The sequence below is a fragment of the Cololabis saira genome, chromosome 4 (assembly GCF_033807715.1).
Source record: "Cololabis saira isolate AMF1-May2022 chromosome 4, fColSai1.1, whole genome shotgun sequence".
Classification (NCBI taxonomy): Eukaryota; Metazoa; Chordata; class Actinopteri; order Beloniformes; family Belonidae; genus Cololabis; species Cololabis saira.
The window spans coordinates 33,407,485-33,432,967 of NC_084590.1; the positions used below are offsets into that span (position 1 = coordinate 33,407,485).

General features: G+C 39.9%; 1 protein-coding gene across 5 annotated transcripts in view; it reads right to left on the minus strand.

Moving 5' to 3' along the window:
* The window catches only part of plch1 (phospholipase C, eta 1), a 73,659-nt gene that overhangs the window by 26,446 nt on the left and 21,730 nt on the right, over nucleotides 1-25,483 (minus strand). For 2 of the 5 annotated variants that reach the window (XM_061719506.1, XM_061719504.1), the window contains exons 1-5: nucleotides 18,208-18,800; nucleotides 11,176-11,322; nucleotides 5,622-5,865; nucleotides 5,306-5,435; nucleotides 415-585 (exon numbers count right to left, since the gene is read on the minus strand). In XM_061719506.1, coding sequence (XP_061575490.1) covers nucleotides 415-585; nucleotides 5,306-5,435; nucleotides 5,622-5,865; nucleotides 11,176-11,322; nucleotides 18,208-18,385 — 870 coding nt within the window. In that variant the 5' untranslated portion in view covers nucleotides 18,386-18,800. Of the gene's footprint in view, nucleotides 1-414; nucleotides 586-5,305; nucleotides 5,436-5,621; nucleotides 5,866-11,175; nucleotides 11,323-18,207; nucleotides 18,803-25,483 lie in introns of those variants that run through there. The other 3 variants (XM_061719507.1, XM_061719508.1, XM_061719509.1) reach the window with 2 other exon arrangements.

A 25,483-nucleotide genomic window follows, 5' to 3' on the forward strand; every position in this document is an offset into this window, starting at 1 on the left:
GGTCAAAATGAATTCCCATTTTCATTAAAGAAAAAAAAAGAAAAATCTTTTGGTAAATGTCAATCTCAGCTGTGTCAAACAGGCAGTGCAGTCAGAGAGCAGGAATTATCCTGAGTATCATGAATTGGGGAAAGTAAATATAGAATGGAAAATACAAATCAAAACATTTCAGGATAACCGAGAGGAAAGTGTTAGAAACATAGAAAACCTTATGATAGAAGAGAGTGAAAGTATGTAAGTCATACACTCCAACGAGACAAACCAATTTTAGGTGTGATAGATTGACTCAGTGGAGAACATTCCTTTGGGTAGACATCCGAAGAAGCTGCGTGGTGGAGGAGTTCTCTTTTCTGCATCTTGATTTCAAACTAGGGAGGCTGCTTTGTCGTCATGAGAAATAGAGATTGCTCTCACCTTCTGCTCATCGCGCAGGAGGTTGGCAAGCTCTTCTGCTGTCAGGTGATCCTTCCTGTCGCTGTATGCCATCATCAGCAGGAACAAGTCCCGCCTCAGAGACATCATCTTGTAGAAGACGGAGAACTCCTCGTACGTAAGTGTGCCTTGCTTATCATCTGTGTCTGCTTCCTAAGAGTGCAAGGGAGGGACATGTGATTGCTTCCAGCATCTGCAGTTGAACAAATACTGATGAAATTTAAATGATTACACTGTAAGTGAAGTTATACACAAAGTGGGTGCCACTCTTCTTAGAGGGTCAAACCACTTTTTTTGTGCTTGAAAGAATATGTTTGGGAGTTGAGAAGGTCAAAGGTTTCACGTCATTTGGCGCCACTTCAGTCTGAAGATAAATCATTCAGTGTTTGAGCTTTCCAGATCACACTTTCACGTCAGTGTTTCCCCCCAATTTTCCATATCATTGCATTTGCTGTTCCCCTGAAGTAAGCAGCACAAAGTTTTAACATCGATTTGAAGAGGCACACCCTGCAGAACAGGAGACTCCGGTGGAGTTAAGATGCTGACTCCGCCCCTTTAACTCGCTGCTATGAACAGAGCTAAAAAGACATGTCTTCCTTTGATACTTCTACCAAAATACATCGTAGACAATTTAATAAAAACCTCACGAGATTCGTTTAACTTTTGTTTATCATCTTAGTAATGACAACCAGGAAGTAGGGAAGCAAATCAGCCCAACAAAAACGAAGGCTGTGACTTGGACGTCAACAGCCTTGCACCAATCACAGTGAAGAGGCAGGACTGTGGCTGTAGCTGACTGTTTTGTGCATCCTGTTATGCAGTTCAGATTGCTGGCGGATGCTGGAGAGTGACCTCTGCATACTGTCAGCATTTCCCTACAAAAGCCTTAGGGAAGTAATGGGTCTCATCTGGCCAAGGATAAACTGAACCACTGCTAGCAAGAAAGATGGACGTGCTGGAGTTGTCATGGCTATGTAATCGGGAGAAAGGATAGTGCACAAAGACAGTTTTACACTGGAAATCAGGGAAGAAGCATAACACATGGAGGCAAAGCCAAAGTTGACAGTTGAGTCTCAACAGTTTAGAAACAGGCCGACGATTGAATGTTCAGTTTTAATTAACTGTCTGTGAACATAGCTACTTTGAAGACACGGCTGGTGGTTATGACTTGAATACTCTAGCTGCAGCAAATAATGGAGGTCATGTTACACTAGTTAGTTGAGACACACAGATACACAAAAGAATCCCCTTTCTAACAAGAAATGAATAACATGAGATTAATTTAACAATGAAAAACAAGGCAACAGCATTAAACAAAACACAAGAACAAAACCAAAATATTGTTCTAATTCACACACACACACACACACACACACACACACACACACACACACACACACACACACACACACACACACACACACACACACACACACACACACACACACACACACACACACACACACACACACACACACAAAACAGCTACTGAAAACACAATTCCAAAGATTAGCAATGTAAAATAAAGCCCTGCATCATGTCAAAAGAAAGAAAAATGGAATGAATAAATGAAAATGACAAAATAAAACCTCAGCAAAACAATCGCAGAAATAAAACTATACTAAAACAACTAAGCAGAAAATACACAAACCAGAAACATAATGACTTATCACAATTAATGATTACACAGCCATCCTGTTTTTCATATTACTGTAACAATATCTGCATTGACATTACAGTTTTGAAAGAAGATTATTGCATTTTAAAAATGTCGATAAAACATTTTGCAGGTTAATTTGCATTTCTGTGTTTAGATTTCTGCAATCACTTTAATGAACATAAATGAACATAAAGTTTTCTCTTTTCATTATATATGTGCTCTTTGTATTGCACCAATCACCACAACAAATTCCTTGTGTGCGTGTTTAACAAACTTGGCATTAAACTTATTTCTGATTCTGATTCTGATTCTTTGAAAAAGGGCAGTGCAGTGGTTTGGTGGTTGGTGCTGTTGCAGCACAGCTGGAAGGTTCCTGGTTCAAATCCTGGCTGGGGATATCTGAGTAGAGCTGGAGCGTGCTCCCTACGCTTGCCTGCGTTCCTCTAGATACTCTAGAGAGTGAGTCAGGTTGTTTGTCTTTATGTGGTCCTGTGATGCATTGATGACCTCTTCGGGGTGTGTCTCTGCCTTTCAGCTGGGATAGCCAGCAGAACGTCCCTCATGCCAGCGTAAAAAACCTCATGCAAAAACTGTTTTGCAATATCTCTCTTGCACTGTGATCACCTGCACATTGTTGGACCGCTCTCTCATTCAACTCACTGAATCACTTTACCATGTATATATTATTTACCATGTATATATTGTTTAGAAAAATCTGTTGCACCAATTACAGTACGCCAAAACAAATTCCTCGTATGCCTAGTAATGTTCTTGGCAATAAACCTTTTTCTGATTCTGATATCTGAAACCTTTTTTCTGATTCTCTGCTGAATTTGCATGTTTCCATGCCTTTATTTCACAAGTCCAATTTGATACACTTCAAGTGTCACGGAAGCACACCTTGTGAGGTTTTCAGTATATGAACCAAGTAATGCATCATTGTTTTCAGTCTTTTTTTTTTCTTTTGCCAGATCTGATGGGTTGGGATGAGCCACGATGAGCCAAGTCAATGCATATGGTCAGAAATTACCTGGCGTGTAGACTCGTCAGGTGTTGGCACAGATCTAGCTACAAACAGTCCCACCTTTTTTACCATCTCCTGCCTTCGCACAGCTTTGTTTGACACAATGCACCCGTCTTTATGACACCAACACATTACCTGCTCCTTCTATCACTGTTCTTCACGCTGCTTATCCTGGTCAGCCCCATTGTTCTGTCTGCTCACTGGAATCCAGTGTCTGATATTACCTGGATCTCGCGGGGGCGCATTCAACTCCACACCAATTACTATCCAATTATAGCAGCTAATGCACCCATCCCACCCCCATAATGGGTTTGCTGTGGGTACTGGGACTCGATCACAGACAGAATATCTACACGCCACCAGCAGGATAAATAACTGTGATGGACTTGGGATGCGTGACCAGAAAACAAACAGATCTGTGGTATTTTAAGCAAGACAAGCTGTTCAAGTGGCAGCGGTACTGTCCATTCCTGCTTAATTGGAAGAAAATAAAGTGGTAATGTCGTCTGTTTTATCTAACCCCAAAGAGTGAATTTTTTCATAGGATTTTATAGCGTTAAAAACACTGAACTAATGAGTGTGGAGAGGATGAGGCTTTGGGAGCTGTGTTGGATATTTGTTATCATCTCAGCTAAAAATAAAAAAATAAAATAAAAGTTTTGAGAGCCCTCTGGGCTGAAGATAGGATTTATTGTGGTCAGTAGACTCTCAGAAGAGCCATTTCAAAGCTTAACGGCCTTGAAAATTGATTTGCTCAGCTCCTAAGACTGAGGGATGGGTATTGTATTTTCTGCTGCTGAAAATTGTCGAAATGCCAAACCACGGGTGTGTACCAGGCAGAATTTGGTAATATTTATATCAAAATGTGGTGGCATGTGCTCAATACATATGAAGCATAAACCTAGACTTCTAAGTCTTCAATTACTAACACAAAAAAAAAAATCCTTGTGACAGATTATAAGTGACTTTATGGCATCACAGGTGGTCTGTGGAGCAAAACTATGGGGCCCATGTACTCTAACCCTCAAACGCATTTCCACAATATAGTTCCAGAAATGACTTTGGCTTTTCAATTGACAGCATATCACTTATATGATTGCCCTCCTAACCTCTCCCCTGATCGCTCACCTGATTTACCATTAATCATTAGCACCTAAATGCAGTGTCCACTTTGAATTTTCCAGGACTATAAAGAGGTGGGAACTGAAAGCGTTGATGAAGGAGAAAAAGAGACAGGGGAATATTAAGACGTAAGCAACAGTGTCGGAAAGGAGGAAATGTTCTGTTTGTTCAGAAATGTTCTAAGTTTATACAGTATATTCAATGTTTTCTTTTTTTTTTCTTTTTTTTTTTCCTTGTCTGCACACATATTAATGGTTAATACCATGCTGGTAAAAACCTAAGGCATATATATGTGCATTGTTACTATATTTAATATATATACATATATGTATGCATACATACGCATACACATACATATATATATATACACGCATACAAACCCAGTGGTGTTTTTTTTGTTTTGTTTTTTTTTTTTGGGGGGGGGGGGGGTTGACATCCGCTGCCAAACCAGGAAGCAAGAACACATGGAGGCACACGTCGAGCACTGGAAATCTGCAACAAAAACCACAAACGAAACACGAAACCGACACGGAACCGACCAAAACACGAGCAGCGATCGACCCAAATCTCGAGATCCAATCACAATCTGAGCTAAGCTACAGCGACTAACTAACCCCAAAAACTACAGAGCAAGCATGCAGGTGAACAAGCCAATGTACATGTCTATATATGTGTGTGTGTGTGTGTGTGTGTGTGTGTGTGTGTGTGTGTGTGTGTGTGTGTGTGTGTGTGTGTGTGTGTGTGTGTGTGTGTGTGTGTGTGTGTGTGTGTGTGTGTGTGTGTAATAATCCTATCAAAGCTCCACCTGAAGTGTATCTATAGTGGGGGAGGGGGTGGGGAGGCAACCCCGCCACCCACGAGACCAGAGGCCGACTAGGAAGAACCCGGAACCCAGGCCACCAGCAACCCCATAGAGGGGAGAAGAGGGCGGGAGGAAACCCACCGCCAGCGAGCCCTCATGCTTTGAAACAAAAGTGCAACCACGATAGCAGATACAAAGAAAAACAGTACAGACTGTCTGTAAATTAGTACAATACAAATGTAATGTGTTTTTATAAAATTATCACCTGAAACATTTGCTTGACTTTCCTGCGTGGCAAATTGACATTCAGCTTGTGAAGAAGTTGGTGGATTTCGTCCATGTTAAGTAGGCCGTCTCCATTCTTATCAGCTTCCTCAAACGTTTGCTTCATCCACGTTAGAAAAATATTCATTAAGGAAAAAAAAAAGTGTGTTCATCTTTATAAAAAGACAAATCTACATATTTTCTCATATTAAACTAACAGCCAGATCAAAGCAAAGGAGTGACAAAAAAATGGAAAAAAAAGAGATTAAATTACCGTCCTTTTTGTGACACTATATAGCTTTTTGTATAAAGGATATTGGTCATGAGTACGCTGCCGCTTGGCCAACGAGTCCTCATCGCTGATCCCCGCCATCAGGTAGCGGAGGCCAGTTATCCAGGTTCTGGCCTCCTCGGCGTTAGATGTCACCAGATCGAGGGACTCCATGTGATTTCCATGATACACAGTGAAGCAGCAGGCCGGGTCGAAGCCGCCATCTGCATGCCTGTGGAAGATGTCTGATTGACCGCCCTCTGTCACCTTGTACAGCGAATCAATGGTGACTAAAACATTGAGGGAACACAGAGAAAAGACCAACAATTAATATCAGTTCTGAAAAGGGCATTCATAGGATTCACTTATGATTTGTCTCCAAATACCAAATTGGTGAGTTTTATGTTAAAGAATCATCTATGCAGTTCCTTTGCTGGACAGTCAGCATCAAAAATGCTTATAATCTGTAGCTGAAAATATTTTTCTTTCATAGTATAATAATAACTGAATCTGTCAGGATGACCAAATAACTAGCATTGCAGGAAAACAAGAACAGACACATTTCCGATATACTGATGAAATCCAACGTCCTAAACGAATCAGTTCTTGTTGCGCGCAATATTAGAAATATCACAAATCTCATTTGTCAGTGCTGACAGTTTTGGTTATTACACTGGATTATTGACCGGGTTTGCACCCAGTAAAGCTTAAAAATATTAAGGTACGCCCTGTGATTCTCCTATTGTTGATTTATTTTTTTCTTCTTTTTTTACTCACTTGTCTGCATACATATTAATGGTTAATACCAAATTTGGCAAAACCTGAAAGCCACATATATCTGCATTTTGATCTTGCAACCGAGGGTTTTTTTTCTTTTCTTTTATGAAAAAAATGAGGTGATGACATAAGAATACTAGGTCAGGATGCATGGATGCATCTATTTTAACACAGTAGGAACCTCTTCATCATCTCTTTTGGCCTTCTGTCACCTTCAAATCAACTTCTGAAATAGATGCCAAGTTGCCAGAGCTGAATGTTGTTTTGTTGGTGCCATCACCACCACAGAGGTGAAGACAGCCAAGAAAGGGGATAACTTGATGTGAGGGAAGAGAAATATGGGATACAAACTCCATGTGGGTTTGAGCTTATCAATCAGCTTTTATCCTCTTCCGGAGCGATGCTGGTTTAGATAACAACTACATGACACTGAGAGAGTACCAAGTACATTAAATTAAAAAGTCCTCCAATAGGGACAAATGAGCTTCGGTTTGGGGGAAATTAAAATAGTTGGGAAGTCCATAGCACCTGAACTTATTTTTCCGCTGCATGAGCTACCATGCTGACTGCTACAATCTATCCATGTGACAGTGAATCCTACACTGTATTCAGTCAATCAATACAGAATAACTACATTTTCACAACTGCAGCTCATCTGAAACAACACACTGAGTTGAATCATCCATCTAGCCTTGGGAAACACGAGCAAGCGATAGACGAGGAGAAATGATCAGTTCTCAACCAAGGAGCCAATTTCCAGGAGACCATGATGCATCTGTAACTATATCTATAAATTGGTTGTTCTATAACACACTCATTTGTTTATAGAAGAAAAGACTGTTGGTAAGTGCCAACAAACTGGGGTTTAAACAGCTAAATACCACACAGGGGCGGGGTTACTGAAAATAAGCTCACAGCAGCTCATGCAAACTAGAGAAATGTCAGACATATTTATTTTTTTTAAACAGTGTCATCTGCGTAAACTGAACTTGTAGTTGCACATAAGTAATAATAACACATTTATCATTCTCTGTGTAATGACAGAGAAATGATGAAGGCAGAATGAGAGTAAATTATATATACATATTTATTACATTGATTACATATTACAACACACATAATGGATTTACGCGGTTGTCACCGCACTATTGTTCATGCACTTTAATTTGTCCAGCTGTACAGTGTTAACATTTACAAGCCTAGGAGGCAGTGAGGCTCTATACAAATGCACTTTCTTTGTACATTGTATGAATTTTTGGCATTGAATAAATGCATTGCTACAGACGTTTTTCCTTTTTATGGGTATTTTTTATTTTTCAGTCACATATATCATGATTTATTGTTGATGAAATCGTGATATTATCGTTATCGTGGGCCACATATCGCCACAGTATTGAATCGTGAGTTACCCGTATCGTCCCATATATATATATATATATATATATATATATATATATATATATATATATATATATATATATATATATATATATATATATATATATATGAGCGAGGAATGAGTTCCTCGCTTTCTCTGCTTTCGTATATCATGGATAGCAACACACAGATTAAGGAAATCCTGCAGGCTTCAGAGACTTTCAAGGTCTAATGAGATTGATGTATGAAGTGAGCGATCTTAGATTCTATGTCTTTGTTTAGAAGCGCCTGCAGTAAACACGTCCTGCTTTGGATTTACACATATGCTCTGTGTGCATGTCATTATGCCATTCCTCTCCTTTAACATTCTCAGTCATTAAAAACCTCTTTAGCAAGGTCATCAGTACAGAAAGGTTTTCTTTTTTTTAACAAAAACAAAAACTTTTTTGTTTCGAGAAATCCCCCATAGCTAGAATGGTGGATTAAAGCAGTCATTATTTTATTCAACTAATTCCTCTCTTACTTTTCACAAAATATGTTTAATCACGATATTTTTCAAAACCAACTACTTCCATTTTTCCCATTACTCCCAGTTCTCACATCCTATTGTGTTATCTTTGAAGTACGGCTAAGAGTGAAGCTGACAGTATGGCAGCTTTACTTTGATCCTGCACATGTGCTAATGCACACGGACACACACCCACACATTCAAAGAAACAACTATGGCAGCTGTTGTGCATTTTTCTTATAATGTCAATTCAAAGGATCTAAGAGGCTTATCTAATGTTGACAGTTAACCAGCACACATGCATATACACACATGCACACATGCTCCTACAAGTAAGGAATGGCCCATAGTCATATATAATGCTTCAGTGGGTTGATGCATAAAACAAGCGCTAACAGCAAATGACAACGATTCTTTGACGGGGCCATGAAGTGTTTAATGGTAATCCCCTCAGAGCCAGAGCAGTGTGGCAAACTCAAGATTAGAACATTTCAACTGGCATTCAAGGAAGGATAGGATCTAAAGAAATAAGAGAACAACCTTTTTAATAGCGACATTTAAATTGAACAGATTTATGAGTTTTATGATTCTGCTTTTATACACTACCACAATAAATCATAGGAGTAGGAATTAATAAATATGAGGAGAGAAGTGAAGCTGTTATCTCTCTTATTCATTCATATTGTCTTTTCAGCCTTTTAATGCCCTCCTTCACTTGGACCGAGATTTCTTGAGGGATATTGATAGCCCCAGTCAAACAATCTGCCAAATGCCAACTCAGTACCTGATATGATCTTCTCACCTTTGATTTGTTTCAGTTGTGTTGAAGTAATGAGGGAACAGACTGAAGCTGGCCAACTGTCAGTTGGCCAAACACTTTTGCGCCCCGATAAACAAAGGCACTTGGCATGAAATGGTGAATGCCATATTTTTATGAAAGGTCTTTCATTAAAGCTGAACGTCTTCACTTTAATCATATATTGATTGGATTTATTTAAAATCCACAGTGGCGGTGTATGAAAAACAAAATCATAAAAGCTTGTTGGTTAATTACCTCTGCACGGACCCAACTAAGGATGTACTAAGAAGCAAAATAAATAAAGAAAAGATGAATTAATCTAATCAGATACCCCTGTGGCATAATATCCTGGCAACAGGAAGAGATGAAAACAACTGATTTCAAGACAAAGAAAACTTGTCATCATGCATGGAGGAGTCCAGCACCCTGAAACTGTAGGCTAAGTGAAAGAAGGAAAGCCAGGGATTAGTAAGTGTCATAGACACTATCAAAGATTAAACAACTAAAATCGACTAATATCTGGAAGATCCCCCCCACTGTTGAACTGATAAATGAATATCTCTTCCAGCAGAAATCCAATGGAGGAAGAAGAAAGGGAGAATTAACTTTAATGGAAGAAGCAGAAGAATGACATGTAGCACTGGCATTTCTAGTGTGGCTAGTGTTTCAGTGGCAGTGCGAGACGAGGCTGAAGAGGCTGTGTCTGCCACACCAGATAAGACACACACACCCAGCAGGGTCCTTAGCAGACTCAGTACGTTCACATGCAGCGATTCAACCTGGTTGCAGACATCGTTCCGACTTTTAAACTGCATGTGAACACCTCAACCTGGTCAAGTCAACCTGGTCAAGCCGGATTCATCTACCAGTTTGGAGCACCTAGATAAGCCAGTCGCAACCGCCTTGTTAATGCCATGTGTACGGGGACATAGATATTGCAGTCTGCGCATGCTCGAGAATTTCCCCCGTGTGGGGTTTTCCCCCGGGGGAGGGGATTCACCCGGAAGTGAAAGGAGACGACGCGTGCTCAGTAGTTGAAAAGGAGGCGGCGCGTGTTTACCCATTCTTTCATTCTTTCATTCCATTCTTCAAAACATGTCTACAAGAAGAACTCATTTTTGGTCCGACGAGGAGACGCGTTTTCTGCTACGGGAGATGCAAGAGTTAAACATTTTGAGGTTCATGGATGGGCGGAAAAGTAGGAACGCGGATCTTTATAAAAAGATTGCCAAAGAGATGGCTGACGCGTCATCATCAACACTAAAAGGTACATAATGCAGGAAATGTAGGCTGCTGTAGTCTCGTCGAGGTGCTCGGACGCCATCTTTCTTTCTTGTTGTTGGTAAGCGGAGGTCAACCGGAAGTGGCTCTTTGTTGAAATGGTTACCTTGGGTACAGCGCCACCTAGCGTCACGGAGTCAGCCATGCTCTGGTTACAGTGGTTTATTCAATCTGATTCAGTCTGATCTCAGAACAGCATGTGTAATCAGACAAGTGATCCAATCTTCTGCATGTCATTATGTGATAAGATCTGCAACCAGGTTGAATCGCTGCATGTGTACGTAGATGCAGGTTAGCACAATGCACATGTAATACCTGGAATAGACAACATTAGTGGTGAGTAAGAGGTGGAAGTCCAAAGATTAAAATGAGAAATGACTGCATGGGTGTTGGAGGGTAAGAGGGGCAAAGATGTGCTAACCCAGAATGATAAAGTGTTGATGATGGTTAAAAACTACAGAAGAAAGTAACATGAATATATGTAGCAATCCCAAACAACAGCATCATCATGAAGAGGAGACGCTTTAAGAACATAAGGGGCAAAATGGGAAGTAGACAAGATGTAAAAAGTGAAGGCAACAGGTGGTGCAAGTAGTAACTGGAGCACTCGGGCTGTGAACACTAAACAGGGAGACTGGCTCCAGGAGATTCGGGGTACAAATCAAAGATCTCTGACCACAAGTCAGAAACCCAGAAACAACAAAGACACTCATTAGAACATTCATGCTATCAGGCCTCTAGTGGAGACCCCAAATCTGAAGAGAAAGCTCGGCAATAATATTTGATATTTATAACATGTTATGTAGGGTGCTGCATCTCTGTGTGAATACAGATGTGAGTGTGGCTGCCTCAACTCACTCTTGGCCTTCTCACTCTTGCGTGAAGGTTTCCAGCGGATGCAGGAGCGATGCTCATCCAGGTAGAAAAGCCTCACCAGCCCTTTGGATCCTGCCTTCAGCTTCACCATCTGTGTCCCTGACTGCATCACGCTCATGCATCGCTCCACTGCAGATAACAAGACACCAGGACAAGAACAAACAGTGAGCCCTAATTTAAGACACAAAGGGAGCAGGTGTCTTGCTTTATTTGCATTTTTACCAGGAAGAAGTGAGGTTAACTGTCACAGAGACACACAGTTTGTATCGCTGCAAGCAGCTGATGTTACTCAGCATCCAAACTGCAACAGAGACGATACTGTGTGAACACACAGGGCTGCTTTTCTGTTACCAACTGACCTGCCGCTTAGAGCGACTCTGAGGCGGAAGAAATGGAAAGATCTCACAGAAAGAGACTAATCTTATGTGTATCTCCTTGTTCTGCAGAGGACCTGCAGGCGGTCCTATTAAAAATAAATAAGATCAAAATCTATAGCCTACGTCATGCAGGGACAGGTGGAAGTTATGATAGAGCTGTAGTCAGATTGGCATGTGTCTTGCTCACCCCTGCACATAATTTTGGTTTATTTGTCATGTTTCTGTGTTGCCTTCTAAAGGTTTAGCCGTCCTCCCCAACACTGCAGTGGAAGTGAATGTTTTAGTTTTCTGAGGCTTATGGTATGAAGTAAAATCTCAATTAGATAGAATTAGATATTCAAAGAAAAAAATATCTTTCTGGAGTCCATACTCCTGCTTATTCTGTTTTCATTTTATTTTATTTTACTTTATTTAATGTCAGGTGCATTTGGATACATTCAACATTAAGTTGCATTATACTCTGCATCAGCATTATATAGAAATAGTGTAACATTTATGAATGTCTCTACCCATCGGCTTCAACAGGACACACCCTTATGCTCAATGTAACGGGCCAAACATCTTCACATTGACCATCAGCTGATAGCAGCTCCCCTGTGTTGATGGGACACAACATGCATTTGCTACATATAGGCTCTAACATTCTGGCCATTATCTTAGGCAAAGGTTCAATTGAAGACTCAAAATGAGTGGAAACATGGTATAGGAGGAAAAAGAGAGGGGGAAAGTAGGACTGAGAAGATTGGTAGAAGTGACTGTGTGTCTGATTGTCTGACTGCCTGGATCTGTAAAGTATCTCGAAAAGATAAAAGACAAAGCTTCAGACTTTTTACTTTATGTGACAGTATTTGGCAGCGATACAGACAGGATGACAACAGAGAGCCAGTGACATCTCCATCCTCATTAGTGGAACCTGTGTGCGTGTGTGTGTGTGTGTGTGTGTGTGTGTGTGTGTGTGTGTGTGTGTGTGTGTGTGTGTGTGTGTGTGTGTGTGTGTGTGTGTGTGTGTGTGTGTGTGTGTGTGTGTGTGTGTGTGTGTGTGTGTTTCTGGATGTGCATGTAGCACACACTGCATGCGAGATGTCTTTATTACCACGCTTAATCACATGCAAATACTCGTGGCATATCGTGGTAATATTTAATTCTCTTATATGCTTATTTTCTAACTTTAGGTCCAATAAAAGCAAATGTTTTTGTTTGTTTTTTTCATAATATCATCGTTTTACTCTGGCAGTCAGAATGGCACAAATGTTAGGTATGATCTATTGATGTTGCGACTTTTCTAACATCAAAAAAAAGAAAAGTTAGATACTCAATTTCATTTAAAGGAGCTTGAGGCTCCTTTTAAGAAATGAGACTCTCTAGCGCCACCCTTCACCACGACGGCCGTCGGGGGTACTGCAGCCAACAGTGAAGCCGGCACGGGAGAACGGGGAGAACGTGCATGCAGCGTCATGTGACGTCACATCCGCAGCCCAGCGCGGGAAATTTGGGCCCGAATTGCAGCACATTTTGCAGCACACAACCTGTTCAAGGCAACAGAGAGATACACTAGAGGGCTCATTCTTTTGGGTTTGGAACGCTTCATCTGACATTATTACTAGAAAACTTAAAACGTATACGAATTTTTTTCATAAATCTTGCCTCAATCCAGCCTCAAGCTCCTTTAAAGTAAACTTCAGTTAGGTGGTTTATTTCTCACACATACTATGAAGTACTATGAAGTACAAGGGATACAGGTCTTGGTTAATTCTCAATCATCATCATCATCATCATCATCATCATCATCATCATCATCATCATCATCATCATTTAAAGAAAAAAGGGAGGAACCGCACACAGTCTGTTTGTTATGTAGACATGTCTTAAAAACACACAACTGAAAGTGGATTACTTTTATGATCATATGACAAGTCTTCAAAAGTTGTAATCTCCCAAATCCCCAGATGAATATTTAGGGCCCGAGCACCTTCAGTGCGAAGGCCCTATTGTATCTGTAGGAATTTTTATTATTATTTTCCTGACAAAAGGAAGGCCTTTTTGCCCCCCTAAACGTGCCCAAAAAGTCACCAAATTTTGCACCCAAGTCAGGCCTGGCGAAAAATTTTATATTTAACGGTTTGCATTAATGGGCGTGGTAAAATGGCTCAACAGCGCCCCCTTGAAAACTTTGTGCCTCAAGCCCCACGATACGGTTTGACGTACATGCACGAAAATCGGTACACACCTGTATCATGGGACAACTTAAAGAAAAGTCTCTTGGCGTCATGCCCGAAACCGAACAGGAAGTCGGCCATTTTGAATTAATTGTGTCACTTTGGCGCAATTTATGCCATTCCTTCGGCAGTTAATTCAGCCCGAACCGTAATGTGCACCCAGGTGTGTTATACATCAAAATGTGCGTCTCCATCCTGCGACCACACGCATTACTTTTCTCTTTCAAAAGCGTTACCGTGGCGACGCTAGACGCAAAATAGCGCGCCCACCCTAACTACTTGCTTTAAGTCTTTCAACAACATTTCATTTGGATTATGGTTAGTCTTTGATTTAGACATTAATAATTAATATTTCTCTGCTGAAACGCTGATGTGTTTATAGAATATCGCAAGAATATTAAATTCAAAGGTTTTACAATCTTTGAAGCAACACCGAGTTTGGACATTCATTCTTCGAGTAACATGGATCTCCTGCAGTTTAAAGAGGCAAGTAAACACATTTGCTTGAAACCCATCAACAAGACGGCAAAATTAAGTCCAAACTTTATACAAAACCCAGTATGTCACTATGAAGAAACGTGGAGTGGTTGCATATTTCTGGAGGGCAAACGCACTATTTCACAACGTTAAACAAAGTGATGCAAAATCTAAAGAAATGTAAATAGACAATTTTTTCCGCCTGCTTCCTTTCTCTGTGTCTCAAGAAATTAATCTTGACAGTTTTCGCACAATCTTGCTGACAAAGATTCAGCAAAAGTGCCTCTACCCCATCTCTTGCAGGGTTTTTCTGGCTCATTTCTATTGTTTTTGACTAGTAAATACTAAATAAATAAAATCTGCAGTAGCCAGCTAAAAGAATCCAGAAAGATATGATGCATTTACCAATGAGCCAATGAAAGTGTTTTTTAAAAGAGAATATTGCAAGTTTTAGAACAATTCTTTTGCAAAGATGTTAGCAATAATAAACCGTATTATGATATGGATTATACTACTATAAAAACTGGTCAAGTACGTAACAACAAAGTTTAAAATCAACCTTTAAATGCCAGTCTGCACCAGAGCAAACCCCGTCGGACCCACGCTGCAGCAAACAGGCTCCCAGAGATCCACTGTCAGACAACATGAGACACCCATGGGGTTCTTGTGTTCTTGTGTTCCTAACAAGTTTCGGTACCATGAAGTGCACAAGTAAGGTTTAATGTTTTGGCTGGTGTATATCCAGCTTTTCCTCTTGAATTAAATCCTCATAAACCAAGATAATAATCTGAAAAAAAAGGATCAGATTGCATTAAGTATGGAAGGGTCGCTTTTTAAAACAACTTTATTAATAATGCAGTTCCATGAAGGTCATTGTCACATTGGCTTCTGGTGGTGTCGACCATAACCACAGTCTGTTTTTCTGGGTCTTCTCACAGCAGAAACTCATGACTCACACCAGACGAGCTCCTGTCCACATTCCTCCGGTTATTAGATATGTGATATCAGGAGACAGGCACTAAAACTGTTCGCCATTACCCAAAAATACACATTCTCGCACCACTCTCTTGGAACAAAGATATGTAAATATGGTTTTCACAGGAAAAGCTTAAAGGACATATGGAAGTATGCTTTCCTTCTTTGTTTCCCAGTTTTGCAGCCATCAACAGGCAACACCCATAGATGCAAAACTGGCACGTAAAGGTGCATAACTTCATCATCTGTTCTCAATGAAACACAGCTTAAAGCACTCGCTCTCTTGTTGCTTCTCTTTTTATGTTTTAATATCTGTGCATTTTACTCTCTGACAGCAATATGAGGCGCAACAGGCAGCTGAAATAGGGAGGATGAAGAGTGCAAAGCAGAAGGGAGTCTGCCCAGGAATCATCCTATTATTCAGCCCAGCATCACAAAAAAAAACTACAAATTACGTAAATGTTTACGTTTCATAAACAAATTAGTGACAACAAAAGATGATAAACATTTTACTTCATCGCTTTTTCTGTTTGGCCACCTCCACGAGAAATTACAGCAGCTGTGTTTCATGAACAGTGCATTATATCAACGTTCACCATGAAAGAGTGAGAGCAAAGTGGGAAAATATGGGTCAGATGGGGCTTGCATTCACTGTTTCTGACATCAGAGTCAGAGCAGTCAGTCCAAATGTACCCAGAGGTGATGGACCTTGTTGTAGAAAAATAAAAAAAATGTATATATATATAAACTGTTCAAGCAGTTGAGCTAGCAGAATAACTGAGTTTCAGTTGCTTTACGTGTTTCCTTCTATGTGCACATAGAGAGAAACAAGTAAGAGAAAATCTCACAGCCAAGTGCACTTGGGTGATGCTGCTCATCTTAGCGCAGAGTAAAAAGAAAAGAAGAAGACAAAAGATATAGTTGGGCCTTTCCCAAGACTCTGATTCACCCTTGAACCCTGCATACCCTCCCTTACCCACAATCCTGCTTGGTTAAAAATAAATACAAACAAAAAAAAATGCTAATCTTTTATAATACAAATCCCCTCTTCTGGTCATTCACTGACCACTAATCTATGTGCAACATTGCATAGATTATAGACATCAAAGACAAAAAGTCACAAGGGTCGGGTTTGTGTCGTCATGCTATCGTGTGACGAGGAAAACCTCTGAATACAGGAGTGACAGGACGCTGCACGGCAGTGGGAAATATAGGGAGATTACAAGAAGCTAAAGGTGCCATCACGTTATAACATGATCAGTTTATGTCTTCAAGGACTCACTACAAATTTTGTCAGTTCATGAATTATTTTAAGTATTAATTGTAAACTTTCACTGCTCTGCATTCTGCACAAACTAATATACATTATGTATTAGATCAGTTTGCTTGATTATGAAACAGAAATGAACATGAGTCCATGTCTCTCCGAGCATTTACCTCCTGAAATATGTTAGCGCAAAAGTAGAAAATCATAGTTTAGTATATATTTCCAGCTCTAGTTTATGTCGTTTCTCGCAACACTCTCCTTGAACAAACTTATCCTGATTGTGTATGTAAGTTATCACCAGATTGTGTTTTCTAGCTTTGCTCTCTTTGGCTACAGTGCCTCTGCTTCACAACTTCACAGAAGAGGATTTACAAAGACGGCCACGCTTGCCAGATCCACCCCAGTATAGTAAGTAACATGTTATTTTTAGCAAAATAAGAACAGAAACAGTGTGCGACAGTCCAAGCCCCGATTTATGGCGACTTTACTCATAAGAAAATCCCCATCATGCCTGTTTTGTAAATGTGTTTTTGTGTGTGCATGCATAAATGCATAAAAGCTCATCTTCTCTGTCGGCACAGAGCAGAGAGCACATCAAAGCTTTGTCTTCCACAGAGGCCAAGGCAATTCAAACACACTTTAATGTTGTAGGTGATGAAGACACCTCTGCGATAACCTTATGAACAAAGCCCGTCCTCACTCAGGTCCATACAAGAAGGCCCGGGGTGGCAAACATGTAACACAGAGCACCTGGTGTGGCATCACGAACAAAAGCAGTTTTCATTCATCACCTTCATGCTTAACTGTCATTTTTAATGACAACCGGATGTGAAATGTCTCTCTCTTCCACTGTTGTTGCCTAATTTCTGCCAGAGAATGATTAAACAGGGCTGATATTTCAATGTTTTAACGTCCGTCCAAGAGATTTCTGTAACGATTTGGTCTCAGGGTGACAGGAATGAGCAGCAGACAGAAGACTTATAATTTATTCGTGCTTACATGAATTCATATTCACAAACATCTGCCTGATCCGTCATGCACAATTCATGTGGCAGAAGGCACCAACCAGTTCAACCAGCTGTGATGAAACACAAGAAACAATCATGCGCAACGCAACTGGCTTGCACGGAGGCATACTTGACATTCACTCCCACTCTGTTTTGCCTTTTATGACCAGAAGGTTTGTTGTGTGCAGGGGTTTAATCAAGATGTGATTCAGTTTTGGTTGAATGAGTGTCCACAGGACAAACTGAATAGCATTTACGCATTATTAGTGCAATGATGGCTGGCAAAATTGACTGAAATCAACTCACAAACCAGCCAGAGCTTCCCTTGCGTGTAATGAACAACAACTTATTCGGGAAAACATTGTGCAGGCTCAAAGTTATGTTGGCAGAAAGGGAGAAACGTGATAATCTGGGGGATATTCTGATTCATAACCATGAGTTTCAGTGCTGCCTTAGCTACAAATATTATTAGCAATAGGCTAATAATTGTCAAAATATGTGCATTTAAAGACAGCAGCACAGGGAAACAAGAATACGGAGAAGATGTTTGATATTTAAGTTAAAATGGGAGGGATGGCAGAGGAAAGAGGCTCTATTTCTAGATCTGTTTGCTCTTATCAGTAAAACGTGATAAAGTGACTAGACTCACACAAAATAAAGCAAACACACAAACACGCACACAAATATCTGCTTACCAATTTGTGTAAGTCTGCATTTTTGTGGTACAGCCACGGTGCCGCCAATATGGAATATGTTACGAGCCAGGATGGTCGCTCCTGCTTGCTTCTCAGCAGAAAGATAAATGAAAGCGGATCGAACTCTATGAGTTGACAAGGCAGTGGGACCAAAAGGGTCAGAGCAAATTTCCCCCATGTCTTTAGTCAGAAATTCACTCGCCACAAGGAGTTCAGCTCAGTTCCGTTGTGCAACACAGACACCCAATTACACCTGTGGCTAAAGCTTCTTTAAAAAGAAAGATAAAAAAAGGCACGTGTTTTTTCTCACATCAGACTTGACGGACACTCCAGACTGACTTCAGGCAGTGAACCTTCACACTCCAAACAACAAGTAAGAGCGCCGAAAGCCCCGGCTGATCATCTTCCTCTGCGCTGCGCTCTGATCTGCTGTGGCGGCTCCATTTGCCAATCCCGTCTGTCTGGAAGCACACTTCCACCTTTTCCTAGGTCATCTGCTCTCCAGTCCCACCTCCTGCTCTCTGATGTGTACCGGTCTCTCACAACTGCAGCTGTGTCAGCGCGGCTGCTGACATGCTCCTGTAAAGCGTACATTTAGATTTGGCATTTTCCAGCTCTGCTATTGTTGTGTAGCATATTTAGCGATCATGAGAAACAAGGGAAGAGGATCCTGCAGATTACCAGCTGCATTCATTAGGATCAACCAGTGGAATACAGCGATGAGAATGATGACATAACATTCATCATAATGCACTACCTAAAGTAAGAATTAATGGGCTGTGTGTGTGTGTGTGTGTGTGTGTGTGTGTGTGTGAGTGTGTGTGTGTGTGTGTGTGTGTGTGTGTGTGTGTGTGTGTGTGTGTGTGTGTGTGTGTGTGTGTGTGTGTGTGTGTGTCTGCTTGTGCGCTGAGGGAAAAGTCCTGCACGGCACATCTGTCCATCTTCCATGTAATGCTTTGCGGGTTCACACAAGTCCTCTTTACACTCTCTTTCCACAAGTCAAATCCACAACTGAAAATGATGAGTTTGTGACTTTACCTTTGATGGATAATCTAGTCTGGTATGTATTTAGTTTAAAGTTTTATTTTTAGTTTAGTTATGTTACAGTCCATGACAATAGTCCCGTTCACTCAGCCATATCAGCCTGTTTCTGCAGCCCCTTTATTCCCCCCCGCTGTGCCATATAGGTGGAACACCGTAACATTTTGTGCGGGGGCTGAGGAACAAAATGGGGATGCAATAGCTCTGTACTGCCATGGGAGTTGGGACAAGGGAGAAATCCAAATAGGCTGCTGAACTCTGTAACACCTTTTGAAAGCACACTCTGGAGAGGTAATATTGCCCTCTGCGGGATCACTGTGAATGCACAGCAGGAGAGCGGAGGCGGAACGAAGAGGGGGATCTCCAGTACGTTTCAGGAGTGTGATCACTGTGTGAAAGTGGCCTAAAATTGTTGAAATAAAGATTAATGTTTTCTGGCACTGAAGAATTAATTAAAAAGTCTGATTAAAAAGAAAGGAAAAAAAGCTTATTGATGCTTATTGTCAAACTTCTAAATCCACAAGTAATTCCTAACGTATTTATTTCAGAAGGTTTTCAACTGTGAGACATGAGAACAACACCAGTCACAGGTCACCCAATAAAAGTTCCAGTTAGTTCTGGTGTAAGATTGCGAGTTCATGAGGATTTTAGGCATCCTGTGGAGTTTTCTTAAAGGGGACCCATTATGGCATCTAATACCTATTTTAAACAGGCCTTGAATGTCTTAAAATCAAGCTTTTGATTTTTTTTTGCTAAATAAATTAGAAATTCAGCTTCTGAGCCATGTCTTTATCTTCCCATTCTCTAACCTCATTATCTATGTGGGATTCTGAGTGGGCGGGGCTATGATAATGAGGCACTGTGCTGATTGGCTGCCTGAATGACGCGATACACTGCTACGAAAAAATGGCGGAAGCTCCAGCCGGCGGAGTTAGTTGTGGGCGTGGTTTCACGCATCGCTCCTGTCGGGACGTCATGACCGGAGCAGAATCTAAACGGCTCGTAGAAGTCACATCACACTGGACGGCTCATCCGGGCGGCTGTACAGACACTGCAGAATTTGGTTGCTTTCCTCCTTCTCTGAGTTGGCAGGCTGAGGGGAGACCACTTTATATATGTTAAAGCAAGAAAAAACATGTTTTTCATAATAGGTCCCCTTTAATTCTCTTAGTTTATTGAAATGCTGGAACCACTTGAAGTTTGCTTGAAGGAGACAGGGAACTGTTATTTTGTGCTTTTGTTACATGTTAATGTAATTGCAGGTCAGTTTTTGCAAGCCTTCATAGGTGCATCTGGAGCTAAAATCTATTAGGCTACACGTGCACTAATATGTAAGATATCAGCTTTTTTTCCCCATTTACTCTAAATGCCAAATTTACCAAAGCCACTTTCTCAAAACTGGTTTACAGATTGGAAATGTACCTAGACAAAACAAACAAAAACTAAAGACTAAATTAAACACAGGCAAAATTTCACTTCAATGGAAACAGATCTCATGAGTGAAGCACGTCTCATGCCAGTTGCTGTTCGCTTTGAAGTAAAATGAAGTGAGGCATGAACAGTCTGTGTCAAAACATACCAGCATGCTTTAAAAATTGTGTGTACCTGCTGTCATTCAAGTGATGTGAACTACAAATGCAAAACTCCTAGTTTGAAGCGGATTGCTTCCACAATTTTCAAAAATATTAGAGAAATTATTTGTAGTTAGGTTAGATAAATTTATAGACAGATACAATATTTTAAGCAATGGTCAGTATGGATTTAGAACCAATCACTCCACATCAATGGCACTTATGGAATTAACTGAAGAAATTTCCATTGCAATTGATAAGAGACATTATTTATATAAGTATTTTTGTTGACCTCAAAAAGGCCTTTGATACCATAGATCATACCATACTTTTAAAAAAACTGAGTAAATACGGTATCAGAGGGGTGGCACATCAATGGGTCTCAAGCTACTTAGAGAATAGAAAGCAGTATGTGCAGATAAATAAAGTCAAATCTGAATCACAATATATTAAGTGTGGCGTACCTCAGGGGTCTGTCCTTGGGCCAAAACTGTTTATTTTGTATATTAATGATTTTGTTTATGTATCCAAACTGCTCAAATGTATTTTGTTTGCGGACGACACTACTGTATGTTATTCTGGGGAAGATATAACACAGGTGTTGAATGTGGTTAAAAAATAATTTAAAAGAATAAAAACATGAGGTAAATAAATTATCACTGAATCTTGAAAAAATAAACTTCATGATATTTAGTAACAGAAGGAGAGACACGGACACTTCAATTAATATAGATATTATTGAAATTAATAAAGTAAGGGAAACCAAGTTTTTGGGTGTCATGCTGGATGAGAATTTGAATTGGAAATCACATATACATTATACAAAGATAAAAATATCAAAAACAATTGCTCTGTTACACAAAGTAAAGGATTCATTGGACAACAAAGCATTGTACATTTTATATAACACTCTGATTGTTCCATATCTGACCTATTGTGTTGAAGTTTGGGGAAATGCCTGTAAAACATATATTCAGTCAATTTTCATTTTGCAAAAAAGAGCCATAAGAATAATCAGTAGAAAACGATATAGAGATCCAACAAATCCATTATTCCTTCAGTTAAAATTGTTGAAATTTCATAAATTAGTAGACTATAGTATTCTGCAAATTATGTTTAAAGCTCATAAAAAAACTTTACCAATCAACATTCAGAAAAGATTTAAAAAAAGAAAAAGCAAGTATAACTTAAAAGGAACAGAGATTTTTTAAAAAAACAAGATTCAGGACTAAATTGATGGAACGTTGTGTTTCTATGAAAGGAATCAGTTTATGGAACAATCTGAATAAAGAAAACGAATCCAAATCAAACATTACATTCAAAAGAACAGCCTGTATGTTAAGTAAAAATGAAATATGTTTGATTGACATACCCATAGACGGCGGTAATTTTATTTTATTTTAGTTTTTTTATTTACTTAGTTGTTGTTTTTTTGTTTTTTTTTAATTTATGTTATTTGTGAATTTATTTCTTGGAAAAAGGGGCAGATTAGATAAGATTATTTTTCTTTCTGCTCCCTTTTCATTCAAAATGTATGAACATTTGTATTTGTATTTGTATTTGTATTGAATTGTTTGTTTTATTTTTTGAATGAAATAAAGAATAAAATGAAATGATCAGCAAAAAGCTAACTGGAAATATACCTTTATATAATATATAAATATAATATACCTGGAAATATATCATTTTTTGACTACTTAAAGCAGCACAACGTAACTTTCAGCTTTTGTTGAGTTTGGCGTCTCCTTTGGACAAAAGCGGTAGTGCTTTACCAGTAGTGTGGCAGGGTTCCTACCATGCTCCTCAAAGTTACATAGTGCCAGTGAAGGCGATACAGACCCCTCAGACCATGACAGAGGTGTCATTAAACCTGTTGTAAGTTGATGTACCATCACAATGACTCTGGAAATATTATATTAAGGTGGAAAAGTTACGTAGTGTCGCTTTAACTGCAACAATTAAATGTTTTGTTAATTTGTTTTTTAAACCAGTATTTGATGATAGCATGTTCATTCTAGTCAGACCTTTCTGGGCATCTCCACAGTGCAATCTTTTCAAGATCAAATGTTGCCATCAGTATCAGACCGAATAACATTTGTTTATTTCTTAGCATCACAATTTAGGATCCATTTTATTTAAAAATGTTCACTTCAGGCTATTTTCATACCACTGCATCTTATACAATCTAGACATAATAAATCCTAAATTATACATTGTTTAATCCCATTGTGTTTTCATTTCACATATACCCTTGAATTTACAGTTATGTCATACACTTCTTCCTGTTTTGCTGTTCCTCCCAGCGAAGGAAATTAAATTAGTCAGGCTCTCAGCTCTGTGACAGATGATGGCTTCTGGAGAAATGTGTGGGTAAATCAGACCCTACCGTGATGGGAGGAATGCCGCAGCACATTTGTGGCAGTACTTAAGTGAAAGCTTGCCAAAATCTGAATTTCATCACCTGCAACACCAGCAGAACAGCCCACAAAGTGACCACTGGGTGGTCCAGTTGATTCAAACACGGACATCCATGAGGTACAAAATGATTATGTGACATCTCGATTCAGTCCATCCTATCTTTCTTTTCTTTCTTTCGTCTCCTCTGGATCTTAGTGATCTTCCTGTAGTGTAGCAGGTGGAGAGCAGGTAAAAAGCCTGAATCTCTTCCCAATCAGGATTAATGCAGGTATACAGAAGTACACATTTAAACATGGGACCTGAGAGATCATTTAACTTGATGTGACTTGATGTTATTGAGTGTCACTCATTTTAAACGTGAATTCCAAAATATGTCTGCACAGGCAATTCCCTTGCCAATTATGTTCAACTGAGGAGATGCGCATTGTTGTTAGGAGAAAACAGTGCACACAGATGCTAATGGTAACATTTACGTCACACACGAACCACCAGAGCACTGCAGACGTGTGAAGTAAGACGGCCTTTTCATCATCTGGCCATTCATAACCGTGAATGAAAGCCTCTAGGTGTGAGATACGTTGCTACGACAGGAAATAATCCAAAGTTTCACCTGAGAAGAGCATTCAGGAGATAGGACATGATGCAAAGTTTCCACTTACATGCACATCTAAATCAAGCAATTGGCAACAATCTGGAGTTAACTGGAGTTTCCGAGAAATCCAAGTAAACATGCGCGAGAAGACAATCGATTATTGAATGAGGAGCGTTCAACTCCGTGATGGTAGGTGGCGCCACACACACTTTTGCGTTGGTGTTTTTCCAGTTAGTTCTTTGCATGGATGTATTATAGAACTGGATGGTACATCGAAAATGGCTGCCCATTCATTTCAAGGCATTTTGCTCAGCCAGCGCATACGCCGAAAAAAATTCTGACTTCCGGGTTTACTTCCGCGTTGTGCGGCCCATAGAGCATGCGCAGTTGAGTCACCTCCCATGATGCGTTGGGGCCTCCCATCATGCCCCGGGGCAATGACGCGAATATTAATATAATAGGTATTAATATAATATATTAATTAATGTATATTATTACATGTATAGTATTACATATATTATTAATGTATTAATATAATATAATTACATAATATATATTAATATAAACATCCGTGGAATGCACGGACACGGCTGTGACGTCAGCCGTGACGTCACGCCCAGAAAGAGACTTTTCTTTGACTTTTCTGGCCGTTATAAAACATCTTTGACGGATATAAAGTCCATGACTTAAAAATATAGAATACAAAGATTAGTAATTGCCGGTGATTACAGCTGGAGGTGTCCTGTGAACAGTTTTAGAGGCTTCTCTTTTACTATTGCGGTCTATGGGAAAAAAGCTTTCTGGGCCCCATGGGATTTTTTGTAGCAGTACCGCGGCTGGACACTGGAAAAAATCGGCGTGCCTTCAGATCGCGAGATTCGGGGGCTGGTTCTTTGTTGGTCATCTTCTTCTTCTCCTACTGTGTTGATATTCTGACTTTCGCGGTGTCGTCACTTCCGGAAGGGGGAGTCCGGGGCAGGCACTAGCTCGGCTAAGCGTGGGTTGCGTATACATGCTGGAATAACTCGAATTAGGACCGCATTATCTGGTATAAAAGCTCCATCTCAAGAGCTTCAGTTCAGTTCGACTACAACCCGACTAAGGTGTATACATGGCTTTTAAAAATATCGGTCAATATCGGTCAGATGAAGGCAACAATTCAACTTTCTGTTAGTGCATGTAAACGTACTGAATGTTTAATTTACAGCACATTAAGGTTAACTGCCAAGACTCTCCTCAGTGATAACTCTTTGTTCTCATGTTAAACTTTGAATGCGGGCTGAGGCATCTTTAGTATCACCAAAAGAGAAGACAGAATTATACAAACAAACAGAAATTGCACAAATCAGCAGACATCATCAGCAAGCACACTCAGCAATTTCCAAATCAAATAATTGGTGTACTCACAGATATGATCAGTGAGATTTTACCAACACCATGTGTTAGGGAGCTGGCAGAGAAAAGTCTTACCAAAGTCTGGATGAAATGATTTAGTCTTCTGCTCTAGTGGCGACCACAGCTTTTCAGAGAAGTGTCAAGACATTTCAAAGGCTGCAGTTTGTGTGTGTGTGTGTGTGTGTGTGTGTGTGTGCGAAAACAGCTTAAATATATCTGTACAGTTCACAGCCAAGTAGATTAGTTAGGCATGAAAACT